Source organism: Coloeus monedula (assembly GCF_965178545.1).
Source record: "Coloeus monedula genome assembly, chromosome: 20".
In the NCBI taxonomy this organism is placed as follows: Eukaryota; Metazoa; Chordata; class Aves; order Passeriformes; family Corvidae; genus Coloeus; species Coloeus monedula.
This window is the reverse complement of record NC_138800.1, coordinates 5,222,063-5,246,988: the sequence shown is the minus strand read 5'-3', so window position 1 is coordinate 5,246,988 and position 24,926 is coordinate 5,222,063. Positions and strand designations below refer to the sequence as shown.

Below are 24,926 nucleotides of genomic sequence, written 5' to 3'. Positions count from 1 at the left end.
TGAAAGCTCAGAAATGGGGAAAAAAAAGAAGTTTCAATCCTCGTAACTTCTAGCCCAAAGCTGAAACCTGACAAGTCAAGCCTGTGGCAGAGAACCAACAAAGATTTTAGTAAAACATTCACAAAGAGCATGATAAATAGATCCATACAAGCTGCGGTTGCCTAATCATTCCTGATTCCTTGGGTTTCTAGAGAAAACCCCTTCTCCCTTGAGCTTAACTCAAAAGATCTCAGGGCACTCAGTGAGATTGACTTCCAAACTCGTTCTTAAGACACCTCCCAGCTTGGAGATCCAGAGTGTTCCTAATTTAATACCATTTGCATATTGACCTGTGAACACCACAGAGATCTAAATGCCATGACCACAGGTGTGGAGTCTGGAATGGGAGAGGCTGGTTTGTCCATAGGGGCACAGCAAGAGCAGCTGAGCATTGCAGAGAGAAGAGCTGAAGCACCAGTGGATCCCTGTCTGAGGTGAGATCCAAGAGTTCCTAAACCAACATTATGAAACAGCTCTTGTGACGTGAGCTTTCTCAGAGCAGCTCTGAGTGTTTATCATAACTGATAAGCAAATAGCAAGCCCATTACTCCTGTGTGGCAGTTCCTACCCAAGATGGAGGTGATGCATGAGAACTTACCATTAAAAACCTTTCATGCTCTGCACTGAGAACAGGTTCAAGTTGTTCCCTTTCCCCCTCTCAAAAACAGCCATTCTTCAGATGTTTGCTGCTGCACAGCAGCAGGATGGCTCAGTGGGTGCTCAGGAAATGTCCAAAATCCTTATCCAGCTGCTGGAAGGTGGCCAGAGCCAGGACTTCGCATCAGATCAGAGGGGCACTGTCACAGCTTTCCCTCCTAACTCCAGCCTGCAAGAGTCAAATTCTTTACCAAGGCATGAGCAGCTTAACGTTCCTTGGGCTGTCACAATGGTGAAGCTTTTCTGCTCAGACACTGTTTTCTGGGTACTTCATTGTGCACAGCAAGTTCTCACAGGTCAAGGGACTTTCCTGTGTCCTTAAAATGTGTTAGAAAGTCTGTCTTGGCCCGTGTCCTGTCTCAAACAGAGCCAGGAACAGACACTTAGAAGGGTGTTAAAGAGAAAATGCAAAGTCTGCAAAGACTTCCCTTGGCTTTACCTTTTGTGTGTGGAGTTCCTGGAAGTCATTGAGGTCAAGAAGCTGCATCCAGCTGGTGAGCCCTCCCATGAACACACCGATGTGTTGGAGCAGTTTGAATCTCCCTGGTATTTGCTCAGCTAACAGCCAAAACCGTGCATCTCTTTCTAGGATCAGGGTGGTACCTGAGTTCCAGCAAACATCATCACCTCGGTATGAAAAGTGGAGTTTTAAGCAGTTTTGGGTGCATTCCGACAGTTGTGTTTTATTACAAGCAACTGCTACAGCAGCATTAGCAACATCATCTACTGGGACATCGTCATACGGGCTCTGTTACCCTGGAAATGGGAATTATCAGTTCTAGATTAGGCAAAGCAGCACTGGCTGGACCCTGGCCTCAAACCCCTGGAGACTTGAGAGTCTGGCTTCAGTCACTGCCCCCATATCTCTCTTTAGGACTTATGGTATTTGAGCAACTTAAAGTTGCATTTTTTCTCAGGGTGAGGTGGGTCTGGCTGCAGAGGGCCGGCATGGAAACTATTTGTGTCTCTGAAAACGTTTAGCTATTATTTTATAGAGGAGTGGCATTTCAGCTCTGTAAGGATCACATGCCACTCCTGCATTGGCATCTCTCTTTTCTCCAGCAAGTCCTTGTTGAGCTTGGCAAGTGCTAGACCCGTTTTTATAAATAAACCACCAGCATTCCACACAGAACTGATTTTCAAAACGAAACTCTCACCACGAAGAAAATGTATTATTGGAGGATGGAGCATAAACAGGGATGAAGGCAGCAGAGCAGAGCTGCTCCCAGCTATGCTGAGAACACCCCAAACAACCCAAACTCTGCTGGGATAAATTCTCCTGGCTTCCCACCTCCTGACAGGACAGATCTACTGTCCTTTCCCTTAATCTGGAATTTTATTACAGAAGTCCTACCAAATTCTGACACAGCACTGGGAAGAACTAAAATCAATTCCATCCTCAATATACTAAATATTTAAAGCTTTTTACTTTCCTATTAACCTCAATTAAAACTTGTCCTGGCAAACTTTAGGCAGCTATGGAGAAAAACTGCAGGACCAAAGGACTTGGCAGAAGCATTTGTTGGGCAATGACATAGTTAAGCCATCATCTGGGTTTATATTTTTTACAGAACTTCCCAGGCCTCTCTGAGCTACTTTAACTCTCACTGCACCAAAGGCAAGCAAAACAACCCACCAGCTGTTCTACTTGTACAGTAAAACAGTTTTACAGTACAGTTTCTCTGTCCTGCTGATTTCCTGAAAGACCAAACAGCTGCTGAAGGTGTCTTAAAAACCATGCAGGAACTCGGGTTGTTTTGCCCCAGCGCAGAACAGAACATAAACAAGTGTTCAGCATCACTGCCAGGCTGGAAAAGCTGAGAAGGTGGAGACAGCTCCAGTTTTGTGGCTCACTTGAAGAATTGTCTACTTGGTAATCCTGGGCAGTGACTCTTTGAAGAGGAAAGTGCTCTTACCCTGGGAGAGAAAGCAGGGTTAGAAGCTGAGCTGGCATTAAAGGCAGCTACAACTGCTGCTCCCAAGACTGGAAGCAGCAGCTGTTTGAACCACCAAGCCCTTCTCCAGGAGGGAAAAAGCCAGAGCCCCACTAGGGAACTGGAGGGAGCACAGAGGGGCAATGCTGCACCAGCCCTGGGTTTTCAGCTCAGCTCAGCCATCCCCAACTCTGTGCTCAGCTCTGAGGGCTCCAGGTGCACCCTCAGGAGTTGTTTGTGCAGTGCAAGGTTGTCAGCTCTGCTGGGGAACAAACCTCAGCAGGGACAGAGGCTGTTCTCAGCTGCTGATTCCTGCTTTCCTTCCATCCCGTCCAGCTGGCACCATTCCTGCATCTGCCAGCACAGCAGTGGGCAAGAGCACCCTCTAGCCTCTTCCCTCCAAACAGTAACTCCAGCTTCAAAACCATCAGCATCCAACTTTTCTAGGCCAGCAAAACACCAGACACTGATTTCATCAACTTTGTGAAACCTCACACACCATACATTGGATTTTACACTGTCACTAGTACATATATACCTCAAATTGTACTGTTTTAAGAGGAACAAGCAGTCCACAATCCATGATAAATGCCTTTCCCAGCAGAGCAGATGCTTTCCAGGAGAAACCTGAAAAAGGCCCAGCACAGTTACCACATTTACAGCCCTGGGTAATGCTGATTTGAACCACAACCATGAATATACACCAAGCTGGGGAGGTGGCTCATAAACCTTAACAGAAGCCATTTCTGTTCATTTCTCAGTGAGATATTGCTCAGCTCTATGCCCAGTTGTAACTACAGACCCCAAGAACTTGTATTTATAGTGCTGCCCACTAGAATATTGGAGAGTCAGAGGTTCTTTCTCTAAGGCCTGTGGTGCAGAGGCAGCACTGACATGAGCTGACTGGGGCAGTGCCACCTTCTCAGGTTGCTCACCTCTGCAGTGACCTGTCTGAGGAGAGGGGATAATTAATCTCCCTTCTTTCCTCTCCCCTGGCTTCACAGCTGAATCCCAAATGCTCACAATGCACCTGCTGAACCTCACCTGCATCTGACCTCCAAGATGAAGCAGCTGCACACACTTGTTTCCATCACCCACATTCCAAAAGCAGCAAGTACAGCAAAATGTAGCAAATACATTTTTTTTTTTTAAGCCATCCCACCTTGGATTTGGAGCTGCTGTGCCCCCTTGGAAGCAGCAGAACACACCCTGCTGTCTGCCTGCTCCACTCAGGGTGCAGGGCAACCAAAGCACGTTTGCAGGCACAGGAGGGAAACAGGAAAGGAGCAGGGGACAAGTCTGGGATAAAGGATATGGATAGCAAGGAGGCTCATCACTGACCTGCCTGCAGATTTTGTGAATAGACAGAGCTCAGGTCAAAGCTGCAGTGCTACTCCAAACAAGTGCCTATTTACTGCTTAAGCCATACCACAGGAACACTGGGAATATATAAGGAAATGCATGCAACTCAAGTAATTGAGAAACAGTAGGGTTTCACAAATAAAACAATCAGCATTTATTGTTGTATTACAAAACACTTCATATTTTGGCAATATTTTACAGTTTATCCTTTTCCTTCTTAGGGCCTGTTGAAAAGGTATGGGGGGGAAGAAAAGAGGAGAATGTGGAAATTAGGATTAAATTTCAATGTCTTGCTTAAAAAAAAATCCTCCCAAACCACCCCAGTCCCTCCCACCAAAATAAAAATCTAGTTTCACTCAATTCCACTATCGAAAGAGGCCATGGGTGAAGCTGCAGGCAATTTCACTATCAAACGCATCAAGAAGACAAACAAAACATTCACAGTGGTCTTCAGTATGGTCTGTTGCGTTGATCATTTCTGAAATCATTTCTGGAAGGGAAGGAAAAGGTTCTAAGCAAGTAACAAATGAAGCAAATAACAAATAGTCCCTTCAGTCAAACATTTCTACAATGACGTCTGTGTGCTGCTCTGTGTTTATAGAGAGCCTCATCCAGAAACATTCACAAAACTCAAGAGACTGAGAGACTCTCTCCAGAAGCTCCTATGGGTAGTTAATATTTTCATGGCAGTTGTGCTTGTACACATAAACAACCCTTTCCCCACAGTCCCTATCAACCCCACAGCCAAGCAAGGGCAAAGGCTCCTCTTACCTTCCTCCCATTTTGCCCCCATAGCCACCTCCCCGGTCCCCGCCTCGGCCGCCGCGCCCTCGATAGCCCCGCTCTCCTCCGTAGCCACCTCTCCCACGGAAATCTGGGCAAAAATACAGAAATATATCAGCTTTTTCAGAAAGATGCAGATGATATGAACACTTTAAACATCGAAGAGTGTAGCTGTTTTTACGCACCTCCTGATGGACGTGAATCTTCTGGTCTGGGCTCCCCGCACTGGTTGCAGGAATTCCTGCGAGCGAAGTTCATGTTGCCACAGGACCTGGAACAGACAAGGATCCCCCAGACTGAGCTGTGAAGATGAGAGCACACATGAAACAGCCGTGCCCAATTAAAATGACACTTACGGGTTAGGACAAACCCAATCACCATTTTTGGGTTCCCCACTTCTACCCTGGAAGCCCCCACCTCTTCCATAGCCACCTCGTGAACCTGCAGACAAAATTATAATCAGAATAAAATTCTGTGAACTGCACATGAGAAACAGGTATCAAAGACTGTCACTGCCTTCAGACCCCAAGTGACAGACAGACTTTTCAGGTGGAAGAACTGTTTAATGCAAATATATTCCCACTATTTATTACAAATTCTTTTTCAGCAGTAAAGGGAAACCTGATCTGCTTGAATTGCCGCTGGGTAAACATAAACGCACTACATGCATTAATAAAATTTCAGAAAGATTTAACAAGGTTTAAGATCAGTCACATATGGCCAGATTTAGTCATAGAAAAAAAAAAATTTAACAATAAAAAAGTCTGTCTGGATTAATCCCAGGATGCCTCTGACACAGACACGGGGACAACATTCTTGCTTTCTGCATCACAAGATCTGGAACTTTTATACCAACTGAAATTGCTGAAGAATCCTTTTTCATCAGCCTACAGAACTGCCTGGTTTCAGAACTAGAATTTGCTGACAGTCACCACCCAAAGCATGATTCCTGAAAAATGGTAATGAATACCCCGTGGATTACTGACAGAACTGTATATGCAGAGAATCAGGGAGATTGAGATGTCCTTAATGAAAGGAATCAGACACCCAACTGCTGCTCCAAGTCAGCAGCAGCTGAATTATGCACTCTGCTTAATACCAGCTGGAAACAGAGTATCTCAAAGCTTTGCTGTAACAAGCAAATAGTCACTGGGAATTCCCCCCCATAGATGTGGGGCTGGTACAGCTCAACATTATTGTTACACTCTCTCTTTAAAAGCAACACTGAGACAAGATCTGGAGACTTTCCAGTTCTAAAAGAAAGCGTAAATTCTGTGCTGTGCAGAAGAGAGATTACAGATTTCAGTTTACTTAACTGGGTCCAATCCCTATTACTCCCTTTCCTGGCAGAATCCCAAAGGCTCATATATTTGATGAATCACTGCTTCAAAGTCAACTTCTTTTTAATAAATCAATCGTAGTGAAAAAGCATTTAACTATGCAAGAACAAGGATTCTACAGATTTTAGTCCCACCTCGACGCCCGCCACCTCCACCTCCTCTCATGAATTCAGGTCTTCTGGTTGCAAAAGAAACTTTGATAACATTGCCATTGAATTCTTTTCCTGTGGGAGGAGAGAAGGGATCAATACAGCTCCCAAGAACACAGCAGCAAGCCCAGCAGAACAGAAGTGATTTGCACACACAGACTGAACACAAAACTCTTGAGACACAGGGAAGCTGCAGGTTTTGAAAGCACTGGTCCAAAGGTGAGACGGAAACACTGAGGTACTTGCTAAACTCTCCACAGACCCACAGATATTTTAGCTTAAATGAGATCTGTAAGTTGCAATTTAAAGACATAAGAATGTTTAAAAGATTTTTGGCTATGCTCATGGAGAAGTAGTTTGGATGTCTGAACTGTCTGTAATTCCACCAAGGCAACAAGGCTTTTTTAGCACTCAACAGCCAGCCCGAAACTTAACTCCAAAGTGTATTTAAATAAAGTTCATGGTTTTCAGAGACTGGCTTCTTCACAGATACAATGTTTATCACAGACAAACAGAACTGCACATGGGCCTAATACAGTCATATTTGCTTTACCCTCTTAAACAAAAATCAATTTGCATTTTATTAGCAAACACAAACATTAGACAAGCATGCCGTGCCAATTTTTTTTAAGCAGTATCATTTCACACCAGATGCAGAGTATGTCCTTTGGTTTCTACCCAATCTCTCTAAAATTCTGTGAACACACAAGGTGACAGGAGCAGGCACTTTTCCCTCACCCCCTCAAGTTTACTACTACAAGAGTGCCACTGTATTTCCTGAAGAGTTTTACATCCATGTATTTCTGGGATAAAACCATAATTTTAAAACCTTGTTCTTCACTGTGTATATACAGAGCACTCAGCACAAGATTGCCATAACCATCCCCAAACTCTAAAAACGCTCCCACAACACTAAAAAATATCAATGCAACCCTGTAGGGAATCCCTCCGGCTGCTAACACAGATTACAGCTCTGTTGGTCTAAACAAGAAGTGACACAAACACCACCTCTTGTACCTTGTGCAGGGGTGACTGAGGTACAGCAGCAAACCCTCAGTTTCATTGTACATTTTCGGTCTAAATCACTATCTGCTGTTTAATGAAATGAGAGAAATCCAACACACACAAGAAACCATGAAATATAGGTCTTTGTTTAAAAAAACCAAACAACCCTAACAAAAAAACCCCAAAACAAAACAAAAAAATCCCAAGCCAAAAGCTACATAAATAACACCATTGGGCCCCCAACAAGGTAACTGATTTGTTTCTTCCACTGCCTGTTAGATTCATAAATAGCCAAAAGAACAGGTAACTCTCACCCACCATCAAACCAGTCAATTGCTGCTTTAGCAGAAGGAGGGTCATCGAAAGATACCGTGGCTTCTCCCTTTGGTTTGCCGGTATCCTTGTCTGTGTAGAGATTTATCATGGGTTTGCCAGTTTTTTTGTTGGTCTGAAAAGAAAGGTTGTACACTTGGCATAGCAGGAACACAGGTGAAATCAGTTCAGAGCACAAACTGTAACACTAAGTATCTTTAGTGAGAATATTTTCTTGGAGCTGGCCTGCAGAAACAGAGGGATCTGACTGAAGGATACTGACTGGCTGTTCTCCATGAAGTAATGACGGGCACAATTTTAACAAAAAAATGAGGTCAAGTGCACAAAATCCTAATTTAGAATTGCAGAAACAGAAGCAGCAGCCACAGAACAGAGGCACACGTGCTGCACTATGAGGGTGGCACAATGGATAGAGTGTCAGGGCTATAAAGACTAAAGAAGAGACACAAAGCAATCTAAATGTCACTAGGACAAAGGTGCGAGTGCTGCCAGCTTACAAACGAGCTGTCAGCTGGGAACCCAGATAAAATATTATCTACAACTGCTGGGGAGTCAGAGAGAACTCTGCCTTGAATGATACCAGTACATTTCCAGTACAACAGCTCAACCAGTTCTCTTCCTTCTGACCCATGATTTCTCATTTCACATACCTTTATGATACCAATCTGTTTGAAATAGTCTGCCACTTGATCTGTTGAAACGTCCTCTCCGAGTCCTTGCACGAAGATGGTGTTGTTATCAGAGTTGTCAGACTCTGAATCTGGGGAAAATTAAGCTACATTTACCATGTGTTTTTGTGGAAGCAACAGCAGCAATATTTTAAGCTCAGCTCTGTGCTGCCCAGTAGCAGACCCTTAAATCCCAGAGACGTTTTGTGTGAAATAAAAGAGGAGCAGGGAGCTTAATTTTGAGGTTAACACCATCAGCTGAGTACACCAGACAGATGACCAGCTGTCTGCCTCACACCCAACTTCTATGCAGCTGGGCATCCCAACCCACCAGAGCAGTGTGTGTTTTAAATAACACAAGCTTAGCAGAACTGTGATGGCAGTGAAAGCAGCTGCTTGGCTCGAGCACATTCAAAGTTCATCAGGAAATTCTTACTTGCTGCATTAACATCCAAAAATTCACATGCACTTTAATTAAATACATTTCTTTCAAGGAAAGCATACTTCAGCTAGCTTTCTTACGAGCCAGGGGAATTGCAGCCACATCCATCTTTCTAGACAAACATTTTAAAAGCAGTGACCTAAGAGCTACAATCCACTCCCACTCACTGCTTGTTTCCTTACCAGCATCTGATCTCGGTCCATAATCCCTTTGACCTATGATATGGGTTTGACAAAAAAAAAAAAAGAAAGAAAAAAGACTATTTTTAGCACAACACATTCAAGTGACTTTTTTAGCAACAAGAAAATACATAAAGAATGTATGCAATGCACCTAAGATCTAAGATATGAACCAGAGATTTAGAGACTATTTAGATTTAAACGTTCAACAGAAGGTGTCTGTAGGACGTTAACGTGTTCTTTAACTTGCAGCATGTGGCAGTTGCCACACTGATGCTGTGCTGGTGTTTGCTTGCAAATGCTGGTTGTCACATCACCAAGCAGTTTCCCACTTTTTTTTTTTTCTACCTCTAGTACCTTTCTAAGAAGCATTTGTAACAAAAATTAAAAAAAGAAAAGAAAAAAAATAATCCGGTGAACGTCACTGTCTCCACAAATTCTTTCATGCAATTTGACAAAGTAGAAATCCAGTTTATTGCTACAAGTTTGGCTATTACAACTCGTGAACACACCAGCCTCACCAAAACTCTATAATGCTTCTACTAGATAGTAACAAGATATTGGTGGCTTTTAGATTTATAAAGAATTTCCACTGAAACATTTTTGGATACTCGGCACTTACCACCGTAATTTTTGAAGCCACCACGGTCACCACCACTGCAGAGGAAAAATTGAAGAAATGATTTCTTCCTTAAGTCTCTACGTGCTGAGCCCAAGGCTCAATCTACAGTTAACTGATGACAAGTTGAGAATTACTGTCTGGCAGCTAAAGCACCATCTCTACGTTCTCCTCACTACCCATTCATGTTCAAAGATTAAATTACAAAGAAAAAAATCTCTCAGGGTGCTGCACTGGAGAAGAGAAGCCCTAGGGAGTATTTTAAACTAACCCATACGCATGTGGTTGGTTCAATACTTTCTCCCCATCCCATCAGCCAAAATAACAGCTATTCAGAACTGGGGTTTAAACAAAAAAACGTTATTTTCATGAAGATTAATGTGGGCTTTAATTGTAGATGTAATTGCTACTTTGGAATAATTAGTACTTTAGTACTTTCCCAGAAGTCAAAAGAGCTAAAATTATTCTCCATTGTTATGCATTTATAATACAGGGGATGAATTAGCAGAATGAGCCATTCTCTGAGCAAGGGTCTGTGGGAACCTACTGTACTACAGCACTTGGCATTACAGAGAAGGTGTGTGTATGTGAGCTTCAAAAGCAGAGGCCGTGAAGTTTTATTTCATTCATTCTGAAACCTGTGGCACAAAATGTAGACCAAGTTAAGAGAATACACACATCAATTTTCAAAGGTTAGAAGGGGATTTAAAACAGGTTGTTATGCCTCCAATTATGTGCATGAAAATAAACCCTCACTCTTTTTTCACTGGAAAGGTTTGTACTGGAAGGATTTTTCACAACAGCATTTTTATTTGCATCCATGATACGAACATGAGATAATCAATATTCAGAGCCTTCAGGAAAAATACAACCACTGGATTTTTTTTAGAAAGTCAATAACCAAATGTCAGAAGGACTATCTCATACTGCCACGTACAACTGCCTGCCTGTCCTCCTCATCACGAGGGACCCAGCTGCCACCTCAAAATTAGGCAGGATCACCTAATCCCAAGAGCTTTCTGAGTATGATAAAGGCAGTGCAAGCTCAAATCCTGATGCAGAGAAGTATCTCCAATCTCTGGAGTTATGCTGCCTCTTCACCAAAGCACTTTATGACTAGAAATCACTCCAGGTGTTAATTCCATCTGTCTGCTCACACGTCAGAGTCCAAACAGGGCATAGAAGCACCCAGCAAAAGGCAATGAAGAAAAATTAAGGAGTAATTTCTTTGGCACCCTGTCCATCTGTTACAGCAAATGGAAAGTCATGAATGGAAGCTGCTGATACTTAACATTTATGAGAGAAAATCTGCCCAAAGCGAGGACCAAATAAGGTTCCAACAGGTTACTATTAAAGCTGGATTAAGAGACACTCTTTGGAGGGTGACTGACCTTTTGGGTCACCTTTTGGCACAACAGATAATATCACTTTTACTGGGACTTTTCTTAAAATAAATTTTTGCTGCAGATTTTATTGCTGTTCCACAGAAAAAATCTGAATGCTAAACTGCAGTGTCATTTATTCATTAATTCACTCTGCTCATTAAAGATTTTATATGCAGCATCAGTGCAGGTCTTTACTCAAGGCTGTCTGTTTTCAAGGACTGATGATTAAAAACACAATGGTGATGATAAAATTTATTGGAAATACCTTTCTGCCACCTCCAATTCACTTCAGCTAAAAAAACCCCACTTCATTATGACACAATGATTTTTAGTAGGATGCCTGTTTTTCTGGAATTTTAACTCAGAAATAACAACAGTGAGTAATATCAACCATCTAAATGTTATGAGAACTTTCCAACCCCAGATTACGGTGCCAGCTCATCAGGACCAGAACAAATATGTTCTCTGATGTGGAAGTGTATAGCAGTTAGAAAACCCCAGCCATATAAAAACTTACACAAAGTAAGTTTGTGTCAACACATCCAGGATTTTATTGGAAGTGAGGGTTTTGTAGGATGCTGGGGTGAAAATGTGTGCACCATGATCCTGAGGAGCTGAATACATAAAATGTAAAGGAAGTCTAATGCCAATTCCTAATTCTGTGATACAGCTGTTCTGCACCCTGCACTAACAAGTGCAATCAATAATTTTAAAATCAGTTTTTTAATTAACGTCTATAGAAATACATTTTTGCCCAAGTATGCTACAGCAGGTTATCTTCTGCTTAGTCTTACATGACCAACCCAACAATAACCTGGAACAATCTGCTGATAGATACCTTTGATGATGGATTAATGCTTTCCTACATTTTTAAGTGGCATTTGATATGTGATTTATGGAGTGGCAGTTTTTTTACCTTCCTGCAACTGCTGGGCAAAGCTACCCAAGATTCTCTGGAATCAGGCAGATAACCTGCAGCAAGTCAAACACAGAAACTGCAAGCAGCTGATGCCACAGTCATGGATTTACCCCTCACTGAGACCCAAAATTCAACCTCAGCAACTGAATTAGTCCCCAAATTATCGTCATAAAACATGTGGAAAATACAACTGCAGCATTTCACAGCCCATTGCTTTACCAGGCCTACACACACACCTCAGAGATGGGTGACCAGATGGATTTTGGAGTCTTAATATCCTATGTTAGAAACATGAACAGGCAGTTAAAACTCAGCAGTGACACCAACTAAGATATTAAAGAAGAGGCTGAACTGCAGGCAGCCAGAATGTGATCAGGCATCACTCAGTGTGTGAACTTGCTGCTATGAAAGAGAAGTCCTCAGATGTTCTTCTCTCCTATAATTCACTCACAGATTTATCATCACCTGCCAGACTGTAACCAGACTTCATCTGGATATTGCTTAATCCAGCTGGGAACAGCTCTTTAAGTTAAAGCACAGGTTTATGGGGAGCTCAACATACAAGCAATGCAGTTTCATAAAGTGATCAGATACTGGCAGAAGCAGCACTAAGAATTCGGGACTAAATTTCAGCCTCCAACACGTATCTGTCTCACAAAGTGTGTCCCTAATGCCTAAGAGTGTATTTTACAAACAAGAAAGGAATATTTAGTGCACCAACAGTCACTGACAGATGGGATTTTTCCCTTGCTTACATTTATTGCCTCTGTTCATGTTTTTCCAAAGTCTCTATAAGGCTGAGTTCAAGCATATCTGTTACAAGTCAAAATATTAATTCTGAATACAAACCACACTTGTAAAAAATACCTGCACTAAGCTGTAGTTTTTCTTTGTATCACACTAATTCCCAGTCCTAAGTGCTGATATAACAATTAAGCTGCATAGGTAGCTTTTGTTTATAGTAGATCACCATAAATCTGCACAAGAGTTAAAAAATAATCTGTGCTGAGCAAAGTCAGGATTTCTATGACAAATCCTAACACAATGGCAAATCCTTTCTAAACTGCATGTCTGTAATTCCACCAGCACAGTCTGTACGAGCAGAGCCAAAAGCAAAGCTTCTCTAACCTGCTTTGTTTGCTCCTGTGTTTCCCACTTCCAGGCTTAACCAAAACAGTTCAGTCCCACAACCACAATAATCAATAATTCCTTGTTTTTCAGATGAGGACTCTAAAAAGCTGGGGTGATAACTTAGAGTAAAACACTGCATTCTCAAGACCTGCTGTTCCTGCTTTCTAACTAAAAGATGACTCTATTCTACTATGGAAAAAAAGGAAATATTTTACTTCTTAGCCAGAATAAAAATTAGTGAGCTCATCAATTTTTCAAGCTTCAAAACAAAAGGGTGGGGAAATTCTACTAAAATCCCAAAAGATGCAATTCAAGACCATTAAAAAAAAAAATCTCAAGGATAATTCTCAAACCTTGAGTTATTAAAACTAAAATGTGAACTTCTGACACACGACAAAATGTGTGTTGTCTATTGGACTAATATCAGCTAAGAAATCTGAACAGGAATTTCTCAAAAAATTATCTTCTTCTCGGTGCTGGGTGACTTTGCACAGGCACAAAAGAAAAATGAGGGCTGAGACCATTCAGTACAGTACATGTCCAAGTCCTTCTGGCTGTCAGAATAAAACCATACCTCCAAAAAGCTGCATCAAGTTCTCTCTGTCTTTAAATGTCAGTCAAGGAAGAATTTTTATTATTAGCTAAGAACAAGAGATTCATTCATTGTGGTCTCACATTTGATATGAATTTGTTTGTAAAGTCAAGGAGCAATTTTTTTGTGGCCCTGATATAACTTATTTACGTGTTCTTTTCTAAGCACTATAGAAGTCAAAGCCTACATTAACATTCCATCCCTGGAAGTGCTCAAGGCCAGGCTGCATGGAACTCTGAGCAACCTGGTCTAGTGGAAGGTGCCCCTGCTCGTGGCAGGGGGTGGAACAAGATGATTTTAAGGTCCCTTCCAACCCAAAACCATTCTGGGATTCTGTGATTACAGCACCATTAATGTATCCCTGCGGACAAGGTTTTTAGATTATTTCCTGATGGCTGTGGAATTTTCACAGTTTAGCATTAAAATGGCACCAGAACAACTGAACATGGTGGCTACTGAAGACCAACCTGATATTCCTAATTCTGTGATACAGCTGTTCTGCAAAATACATGTATTTTCCCCCCAATAAATAAATAAATAAATAAACAAACAACAGAAACCCAAGAATTTAACACCCCCAAAAAAACCCTACCCTTAAACCCCACATTTTCACAGGACTAAACATGATTTCTTACCTTATCACAAGTTATTTTCCCCTTCATTATAGAGATTGTTATTTAATTTAACCTTTTAAATTTTTCTAATAAGCATGTCTGGTAAAATACATATGTCAGAATCCTCTGTCACAATTATGCAAAAAGACTGAATAAAGATATATGACACTGTAGTTCCAAAAATTCCCACAAAAAATACCACTAAAGCCAACATCACTGAACAGAAGCAGACAGAATTCCTAACAAATGCCTCCCCACGTCACTGTATTTTCCTCCACTCCTTCATTCACTTCCCCACTTTCCCTTCTTTTGGCTTCCCAGCTCACTGAAGCACCATGATCTACATGGATGTGTGAGCAAAAGTTTCCTTACATTTTGGAAAAATATGGCAAGAGGCTTTATTTTCACAGACAGTAATTCATTTGACTTTATCGTGCAAAGACCCAAGTTTGTTTCAAAGTGACAGAATCTATCAGCAGTGTGTTTTTTGAAGCTCACATTCATTGCTATTATTGAAAGGGCTTGGCTACAAAGTTTTTAAAAAAACAGTTTTTATCACAGGAATATGGAAAGTCCTCATCCACAAAGAAAATCTAATTTAAAAAAAAAAAAAAGTTCAGTTTTAACTGAAAACTAAAATTAACTTAGAAATTAGTTTGTTTGTTATTTTTGTTTATGTGAGGTACCATACATTACAGAATTCTTTGTTATATATATATTTATGTTTATTTATAGGCTATAAATTTATGTTTATGATAAAAACTACTACAGAAGAATATGCTTTAAGTTATATTATACAAAACCCCAGCAAACATAAGGTAACACTAATATGCTTTTCTAACTGTGCTACCATACTTAATTAGAAGAGGTAAGAGCCTCCTACATCATTACAAACAAGCCATTAAGTACAATTTGGGAGCATCTCAGAAGCAGACAGATTTTAAATATGATTCAAAAATAAATACCTTTAAAAGTAACCAAGTATTGGATTTATGTAAATCAGATCAGTTCCAACAGAAAATACTGTATAATTATAGAGTTTTTCATCTGGAATTTAGGAAGAACCCAGAGCTGTGCAGCTTTTTGAAGGCTAAGTGGTGCTGATAAGCAACACCTCAAAGCTCTCTGGAAGCTTCGACGTTCTTGCCCTGCATCAGTGAGCCCCCTCTGCACCCCCAACCACCCAGAGGGACACAAAGGGGAGCCAGTTGTGAGAGTTATTAATAAATAATACGTAATATGTTTAATTCAATAGGCTTGAAAGCCAAGGTCCCAATCGCAGACCTCTGCATGAAATCATCTGCAAGCACAGAATTAAGTATGTGCATAAATTTTCTTGACAGTACAAGGCCTAAGGCAATGGGGAAAGGGGTGACAGCATTGTTAGTATTTCAGATCTACCCAAAATAAACGTGTTTAGACTGACAAATAAATCAATAATAAAAGATGTGTATTTTAGTAGAAGTTTAAAACTGAAAAAAAACAGCAAAGAACAAGTGATGTTACTACTAAATTACTCCTATTATTGCAAGGTCAAAATACTTCCCTGGTAAAATGTGAGCTACCTTAGCTATGAATTCTGTAAATTGTTCTCAATCACTGGCTGTTGGTTTTCTTGTCACTGAAAACAAGTGATGGGCTGGGACAGTTTCTGTATCGCAACTCATGCAAGTAAAAGGCAGCTCTGTGTCACAACAATCAAATGCTCGGTCTCAATCTATGTTAATCTAAAAGCTGTTCCCCTAGGCAAAACCCATTTCTGTGCAGTGCAGAAAGGTTTAATTTTAGAAATCTTCCAGTTTTGGAAATCTAAATCTGAACCACTTTAGGAATAGACATATAATGAACAAAAATGAAAATCAGCTAAATAATAGGAAATAAGGGTAAGGAAGTGCAGGCACTGGAATGAGAACACTTACCTATATCCAGACATATGACCTCTTCCATCCATGTCATATCCCCCTCTACCTCCTCCCTGTGACCCGCCATATCCTCTATTATCTTCTCCATACCTGCTCTTTTCACGGCGATCATCTGGGAGAATGAGTCAAACCAAACACGAGTCAATTGTAGTGCAAACTGCAGCACAGTGAAAATTCACACCCTGTAATTCCCACCTCCCCTTCATTAACTCTGCCATTTACATCTGAAAAGTGTCAACTCCTAAATCTCCCTGACATTCTCTGTGCCATAAAGGGAAAAAGAAAAACAAACCAAACTTTGCTCCATTATCTCCCTTGGCTTCCAGGGTCACTGAGTATATCAGAATGCAAAAATCACTCTGTAATTACACTCCATTTTCCAAACATTAAACACATATTGTCTAAAATATGCTTTCCATTTGACTTCCATACAGCCCTCCCAGTTTGCAAAAGACATCAGCGAAGACAGAACAAAGATAAACAGAGTGGGCTGTGCTGCTGGTGTGAAGTTAAAGCAAAAGAAAGGCTTCATCTCAAACTTCTCCTTCTATCTCACAATTCACCTACACAGCGTAAAGCTGGAATGTGAAGTGCAAAAGCTCTTCATGACTGATCAAGACATGTCACCCTCATGCAGGAAGAGGGTTCAAAATAGCTTGGGAAGAAAATTCCATCTAGAATTTGCAGAACTCGTGGACAGAGACTCTGCACGGCTGTTCTAACATACGTAAATGCAACCATTTTGGGGCCCCAAGTGTTTTAAATCTCCCTATAATGTTTTGAAAGTTTTAATAAATATAACATCCCCCAAGAATATCAACATGGAAAAGAATTTAACTATTCATCAAATCAACTGCTTGCAGAAGAAAATCCAACCATTTCACATTTCTGCTCAATTTTATTAGCCAATACTGAATTCAAGCCGGGAATTTTACCTTGGCTGTTGTGGCTATAGCTTCCCTTCTGAGACTGGTAGGATTGCTGGGAGTGCCCATATGAGCTTTGGTGTTGGTTATAGCCTGACTTTTGGTCATATGAGCTCTGGTGGCCATAGCCCGACTGCTGGTCATATGAACCCTGGTGGCCATAGCCCGACTGCTGGTCATATGAGCTTGACTGCTGGTCATAAGAGTCTTGGTTTTGTCCATAGCTTGACTGCTGGTCATAAGAGCTTTGGTGCTGACCATAGTTTGACTTTTGTTCATAAGAGCCTCTTCCACTTAAAACAAACAGAATTTGAATTAACAGATAAATGTTCACAGAATAGAGATCAAAAAAACGGCTGAAAATTCATGACATTGCTAAAATTTCCTAAACACAGTTACCTCCTTACATGAGAGCATCACTCCTTTCACATCTCCCAGTCCAACACCTCCATTCCTCCCTCTCCCCATACCATCAATGGCTGATGGAGAGCCTGTGACCTGCTAAACACCAAACCCTTCCCTCTAGACCTGCAGGGCAGAGCCTCAGTGCTCATGTTGTACAGTGCAGCTGAGACTTGCTGCCTAAAAAATCCCAAAATAATAAAATTTTGCTTTTACTGAATTGCAACCTCTCTTCTGGGCATTCTACAATTTATCAAGAATTTTTCTGTTATGGTGGCCTGTAACATACCTGTGGTTCCTCTCACTTTAGTGCCATCTACACTATCCCAGCAACCTTCATCAGAAACACTGACCAGTATCACATCCAGGATACTCCAACACAATGCAGCTCTACATTCCAAGGAGTCATAAACCTTCTCTAAGTTGAAGATTAATAACTTTATAGCAACCACAAGGGAATCTCACCTACACCACACTTGCCTAAGCTACTTCAGCATCTGAAGCAGAAACTAAAGTATTTTGAAAATCTAGATATATTTGAGAGAATAGTTCCAGCTGGCTTAGCCTTTCATGGCAAGGCATAATACAGATTTATGAGAAATAAATTGCATCCAGGGAACACCACCAGCTGTTACTCATTCCTTTGTTTTCCCCCAGGTACTTAGTTGTGCCTTAGCTGTCTTATCTTTTCAGTAACAGGAAAGAATCTCTGACCTCTGCCACCATTTCTCCTCTTCCCCCTCCATGCTTCCACCCTTTTTCAAAAGATGAGGCACTAGATCTGCCACTCTCCAGCCTTTGGTAATCTTACTTGCTAGTGAAAATATCTCAGAAAAAGGAAAAAAAAATGCAAGAGCCTACAGAAAGTTTCCACCAGCTTTTCAAAGCACTTTCAGATCCAGTGTGTTGGGTCTAACCAATCCCAAAATATCCCATTTGTGTAAATACCATCTAATCTGCTCTCTCCCACTTCTAGCCTAGATCTCAGCTTTAACCTTGCTAATCCCAGTGGTAAACAGCTTGTGAAGATTTTTTTTATTACCTTCACTTCAAAAAAGTCAGTTCTGCTTTAGCCTTTGCACCTTTACCAACAAAGGAAGCATTGTTGAAAGCATCCATTATTTGCTGTCTTCCTTTCCCTCCCCTAGGATATGACAGCTACAGTTTTGTGGCCACCCTTTTCAAAGCTGCTATCATTGAATTTATCAGTTTCTCCTTATTTGTTACAAGCATACATGGAGGAGTTTCCCTTCAAGGTCTTTTCTTCATTTTCTAGATCACAAACAACCTGTTGGGAAACCTACGTGCTGCATTTTTATTCTACTGGACATCTACAGAGTTAAAACCTACATTACTATCTTTGTATAGCTCTAATAAACGCTCAGAAAACAAACCAAAACAAAACTTAACTGTGTACCTGCCTTTGTTACGGAAGCCAAAATGACATCTGAGTGAAAGCACCTACTGCTGGCAGATTAAGGTATTTCTTAATATTAAAATGTTTTATAGTAAGAACTACAAAATCAGAAACCAAGCAGAGGTTTGCTCAAGTCCAGATTGTTTTATCACCTTGCAAATAATACAAAACCATTTGGACCTTGGACATGAGAATGAGGTTTACTACTCAACAGAGTATTTAAAAGAGATCACGTGGGCCTCAGTAAAGCTCTAACACCAGCAGTAACCTCGGGTGGAGGCACAAAGCTTGTAAAGAAGTCAGTGAAGGTATTCTAGCACTAAGTGGCCTTTTAAGTCATTATGGGAAGTTAGGTTGTTATTTTCCAAGGTACTTTCAAAGTTTATCATTAATCCTCCTGAAACTGACACCAATACAACATCACAAGCAAAATACATTTGCAATAGCACAGAGTGCAGAATTAAAGTGCAGCATGCACATGCACATTTAATTTACTGGTGAGGATATAAACCCACGATGTTCTGAGGACTTAGCTGGAAAACTAAAATGTGCTTCTTAAATGGCACATTTGAATTCTTTCTCTTTCAAGAAAAGACATTCTGAGCCAGATAAGCAGCCTGCAATCTGAGAGCAGCTCAGAGTTTCCTTGCTAACAGCTTATTTGAAGTTAATAAAAGAGCACTGTAAGTTTATACAAAAGAATGTGATTGGAGAGGTATTTGATAGGTCTTTCTCCTAATCAAAACACTCTACCAAGTCCAATCTTCATTGTAGCCACTATCCAAAGGCTTTCTAAAGTGTATGTCCCCATACAGCCTGACTTCAAAACAACTGCACCCATCCTTCTTATATAAAGAAATATTCCTCCTTTACCTCCTGTCTTTCAGACCTTAAAAATGTTTCAAGGATGTGGATTTTCAAATATTTGTCTTTTTCTCAGCAACATTAACAAGGAAATTTGTTATAGCTCTAGTTAAGAATGTACAACTACTGGACAATATTTAAAATATACTGGTAAATTTGGCTTCCTTACCCTCTAGATGACCCTTTCTGCTGCCCCTGGCTGCCATAGGACTGCTGGTTGTATGAGCTCTGATTCTGATTTTCATAATTGGATTCATCATCGTATCCCTGGGAATCTTGTCCATAACCTGGAAATCGAGGAAGAAAATTTTTAGTCAATATTCACCTTTTAAATACTGCCAATGAATGTAACAAGCTAGCCAAACCTGATTGATTTTGTCCATAGTTCCCATGATAGCTTCCATAGTTCTGTCCATAGGAGGAATTGTCTCCACTCTGCCCATAACCAGAATATCCCTGTAATTTCAAGAATGTACTCAAATAAGTGTAACTTCCACAGCAGGTAATTACAGTTTTCCTTGGCTAGACACAACTGCAAACACCAAGCACAGATGAGACTGGAATTCTTCCTGGCCCAGGAACAATTATTTTCACTCAAGGAACATCTGCTTTGAAAGCCACAATGTTTTTTTCAACATACCTGTCCTTGTCCATAATTCTGACTGCTCTGATTGCCATAGGATGAGTAGCTGGAAGAGAAAAATGGATTTAGGAAATGCTTAGAGTGCCCTTCATACAGGTTGGAAAGTAAAGGTATTTTTGGCATCTCTAAAGTTTCTCTTCATTCCAAAATAGGTGTTTAATCCAAGCACTGCAGTTCCAGGCATATTAGAACTGCATCAATGAATTAATGGTTGACTGTCAGAAGCCAGAAGAGTTTATTTTAATTTCTGTTGTGTTTCAAGCATAAATTTAAAGCACATGAAACCTGGGTTTGCTGTAATTTTATATTATACTTACTCATTATTCTGCCACTTTAAGCCTTCATGAACTGACAAAAGAAACACGTGCTGAAACTCATCATATTTAGATACAAACCCAAACTCAGGCAGTGCTACATGCACAGAACCTTATGATTTTCATTAGCACAGACAGCATTAGCTATGATTTTTATACTTCCATAAAAACAGTTGTCTCACTGATTAAAACAAGCCCTGCAGCCTTGGGCCATATAATAAATACAATAACTTTTGCCTAAAATCTTAGTGAACAGCTTAAGGCAGTCACATGAAAAGTATTTCTCTATGTTCATGACATTTCAAAAGTTCTTACTATTACAAGATATCATTCCAATTTACACCTGACTATTGTCTTCTCTTCAGGAATGTTTTCTCTGTTTTATAAGACATCTTGATAAAGGCCCAGGTACAAGCTTTCTGCATCCTTAACTCCAAAAACATATCAATACTGTATCCTGAACAATCAGTCATCATGCTGAGAATACTAAATGGTCTTTTATTTTGCAGATGTAATTGCTAACAGCAAAACAAAAATCCTCACATACCTCTGCTGGCCCCCAGACTGACTGTAACTTCCAGAATCTAGAAAAATAAATAAGTCATATTGAGAATTTCCAATGAACATTTTAGTCTCTACTTACTGTAAGAGGAGAAAGTTTGGGGAGAGGGAGAAAGATTGAAGTATACTGGATATTGCAACTACTTTCCCTGCAGAATGAAGCTTCCTCTTAATTAACAAAAGAGAAAATGTTAAGGCTGGAATGACAGCAGCAGAGGGTGTGGGGGATACAACACAGCCACAGCCACTTGGAAATGTCCCTTTTGAAGGATCTGAATTCTGTTTTCAAGGAGTCTTTTCAAATACCCGGAACTGTACAACCCCTCTAATGGTTATAGAGTACAGTGTCATCATCAATGAGCAGAATGCAGCAGCTTAATTAATCAAGCAAAGCTAAGTAGGTCAGTGCAGCTGAACCCGTTTTTGGGATGCTCTAAGAAAGCTCTGCTGAGCTAAAGGGCACAAACACAGGCAGAATGTGAGACGAAAAATCAGGGATGGAGGAGCCATGACACTTCTTTGCTCATACTGCAAGAGGAAAAACCCAACTGAGAGCTCACCAGCATGTGAGAGATGCAGGCACACAGAACACACACACACTGCTCCATCAGCCTCACATCCATCCCAACTCCAGCTCTGCAGAGGTTCCTCACATCCCACTCTGCTCTCTGCCCTTCCAGCCTCTGCACTGCTCAGCTTCCACCCATCTCATTTCCTGGTCAGGAGCCTCTATCTGCTTGAAATTGCCACCTTCTTGTCAAAACCCAAACACTCGGGATAAGTCCTGCCATTTTTCTTTTCTAATTGCTTCAAAATTTGTATAAATACTCTCGTGCCATGGTCTCATAAAATCTATCAGGAACTTCTCATCCCCAGTTTCATCCTTTCCCCCACACTCTCCAGCCTCTATACCCAGAACTGCCTAAAATGCTTACACTGAGAATTAATTACAAGGCAGGGTAAATGTCATAAATGACTGCAACCATTTTCCAATCAAAACACTCATCAAATTGCTGAATCTGCTCATTATACCTCCCTCAGCAGGTTATAAATCCAACCCTGCCAGTGGTTACACAGACACTTAACCAGAGGTTTGATGAGGGCATCACCTGAGGTGATGGATGTGAGATGAAGGGGGGTTATCACCCGAGATATTCAGACATGAAGCAGCATTTTTAATGGTGAAGTATCCCTCAAAGAAACACAAAGTATCAAATTTCATATTTGGTAACAAAAATTAACAGTAGCAAACAAGAAATGAAAGGTTAAATTTCACAGGTCCTATAAAGCAGTTTCATTTAGATGTGAATTTCTCCTCCTTCTGCACTGCTACACAAATATTTCATTGCTTTTTCATATTGAAAGCAATTAAAAACCCAACACAGACCTGCAATTCAAGTTTGTTTTTAAGGGGTAAGGTAAAATTTTTACACAAATTCCATTTAAATGATCACAAAGATTACTATTAAATAGGTAACCACATTGAGAAACATGGTTGTGGTTTAACATTTATACACCATTAATGCCGCTAATTAAAGAATTTTAATGGTTGTACCAGAAAATTCTTGAGTAAGGATGTAACTAGCTATAAATTTAAGAACTACATTTAATCTCCTTAGCTTCTCCTTAACAAACTTCCACCAAAACACAACATTTTGGGAAAAAATTGAAAGCAACCAGATAAGGAGCCCGTAAAATACGAAAACACACTGAGGAATTTCCTTTATTTGTACATTTTCCTACATCCTCTGCTGGACCTCTTACATACTTCTGATCAATTTATTTTCGTGGGCTCAATGGGGACAAGAGTCTGTAAGGATTTTTGGAAATAACAGTTTATTCCGGAAATTCCTATGCTGAGGTGTTTTTTTTTTTTTTTTGAATGTTTAAAAAGTTCATGGAAAAAAATCCTGTTGATGAAGTGGGACATAGCAGCCTAATCAGGGGGTTTATTCCTCGCAAGATAGAACAATCTGCTGTGTACATTTGAAAACTGAGGTTCTCTTATGAAGTAATTCATATAAAGAAGCAGTATTGCCTCTCAGTGTTCTCAAAAGAAAAAGAACCTCATGTCTGCACATCAATAAAAACAGAGGAGACACTCAGGTGCTTGACTGGTCAGTAGCTGAGGGATGGAGGGAAAGTGGATGTAGTTTACTGCCAAGCTTTACTAATTTAGTAGAAAAATTCATGATTTGGACTCATTTTAGTACCTTTGGACACATTTGCTTTTCCTGGTACATAACTGCTCCTTGCATGAAAGGATTCCTCCAGCACCCCTTGCTTTGTTTGTATTGTCTATCACTCGCACATGCAGCACGAGACACTGCCAAAATGGCTCGACCATAACAAAACACGGCTCGCTCCACAAAGCACAGCCAGCCTTGGAATTCATCCTTCTACTCTTGGGATGCACCACTATCTACAGCTATCCAAGGCTTCACAGGGGCAGCACTGCCAGGGGGGACCCAATCATCCACACCTCAAAGGGGATAAGGAAACAGCACTTTGTGCTTGCAGAGGCCCCAGGAGAAGCTGGGCCCTGTCAGGTCACCCGGGAGAGCAGATCCTGCTTCCATGATAAACTAAAGCTCCCGCTGGAAAACAATCCCAGCCAGGGCATTTTAAAGCCCACGGCAGGGGAATGTGAACAGCACACAGAGTGCAGAGCAGAGGCAGCAGATACTGGGACACAAAGGTGGCTCCCCTGCTGCGGGGTGGGGAGGGCATGTCCCATGCTAAGGGGGGACACGACCCCAGGAAGGGGGGTGCCTGCATTTCATGGGGAGTGCTGATCCAAAGGGGGAACACACAAACTGTGTTATGGGGAGGGGCACGACCCGAAGGGAATCCACATCTCACAGCGGGATGGGGTACGGGGAGGGAAACCACAGCCCAAAGTCGGTGTCCACACAGGGGAAGGGCCGTGACCCAAAAGGCCCTTCCATCTCACCGGGGGGAAGGGTATCCCAAGCTAAAAGTGGGGGAGGATTACAGTGGGGGGCATGAACCAAAATAGGGCCCACATGCCACAAACGGGGGGTTACAGCATCCAAGGCGGGGGGCCTACACAGGGGAGCATGAACCAAAATGGGGTCCACACCTCACATTGGGGGGGGGGGGGCTGTGGTACAACCCGAAGGGGGGGCTCGCACATGCGGTGGGGGGGCTTAGACCCCAAAACGGGGGGATACACCCCACGCAGCACCCGAGCACAGGACCCCAAAGGGACCCTGCCCCACGCCCCCCTCGCTGCGACACGGGTGGGGGGGCGCGCCCGCCAGGCCACGCCCCTCGCGTAAAGGGGCGTGACCCGAGCGGCTCGCGCAGCGGGGCTCCCCGGGGAGGGGGCGTGGCCTCGACCGAAGGGGGCGTGTCCACAGAGGCCACCGGCGGGGGCGTGGCTCCCCTCCCCCTCACCGAGCGCAGGGAGTGGGGGGGCGTGAAGGGAAAAGCAGGCGCGTCCCCCGCAACATGGCCGCGGCCTTTCCCACATGCGCCACATGGCGCTCGCTTCGCCCGCCCTCCCGCGCCCCACCGCGCCCGCGCTCGGCGGCGGGAAGCGGAGCCGCCGCTGCCCGCTGAGCCCGGTGGGGCTGGCGGCACCTACCCGAAGCCATGGCGGCGGCGCTGAGGGGCGGAGGGAGCGGAGGGTGCGCAGGGACCGACCCGCCCGCCGCGCCGGCCGCGCGCACACTGAGGCACCCGCAGCTCGCGCGGACTGCG

At 42.0% G+C, this 24,926-nt stretch overlaps 1 protein-coding gene across 2 annotated transcripts; it reads right to left on the bottom strand.

Moving 5' to 3' along the window:
* Positions 1–4,122: 4,122 nt before the first annotated feature.
* Positions 4,123–24,926, bottom strand: TAF15 (TATA-box binding protein associated factor 15). 2 transcript variants are annotated; one of them, XM_082294933.1, is made up of 16 exons: positions 24,811–24,926; positions 21,187–21,223; positions 20,323–20,371; positions 20,048–20,138; positions 19,852–19,969; positions 17,009–17,292; positions 16,071–16,185; positions 9,514–9,548; positions 8,895–8,927; positions 8,253–8,362; positions 7,588–7,717; positions 6,250–6,339; positions 5,132–5,216; positions 4,961–5,046; positions 4,764–4,866; positions 4,123–4,482 (listed from the first exon to the last, which is right to left on the bottom strand). In XM_082294933.1, exons 1-16 carry the CDS (start codon positions 24,818–24,820, stop codon positions 4,443–4,445), a joined length of 1,416 nt encoding a protein of 471 aa, XP_082151059.1. In that variant the 5' UTR covers positions 24,821–24,926; the 3' UTR covers positions 4,123–4,442. The 2 variants fall into 2 exon arrangements, with proteins under 2 accessions (XP_082151059.1, XP_082151060.1); XM_082294934.1 differs by lacking the exons at positions 9,514–9,548; positions 21,187–21,223; positions 24,811–24,926 and having other exon boundaries at positions 19,852–20,138; positions 20,323–20,373.

Excerpts from the sequence above, each read along its gene's own strand:
- TAF15 (XM_082294933.1), bottom strand. Across the intron at positions 9,549-16,070 it reads GGTCATATGTCTGGATATAG|TGGTGGTGACCGTGGTGGCT; the intron begins GTAAGTGTTCTC and ends TTTCCTCTGCAG. Across the intron at positions 5,047-5,131 it reads GATTGGGTTTGTCCTAACCC|GTCCTGTGGCAACATGAACT; the intron begins GTAAGTGTCATT and ends TGTCTGTTCCAG.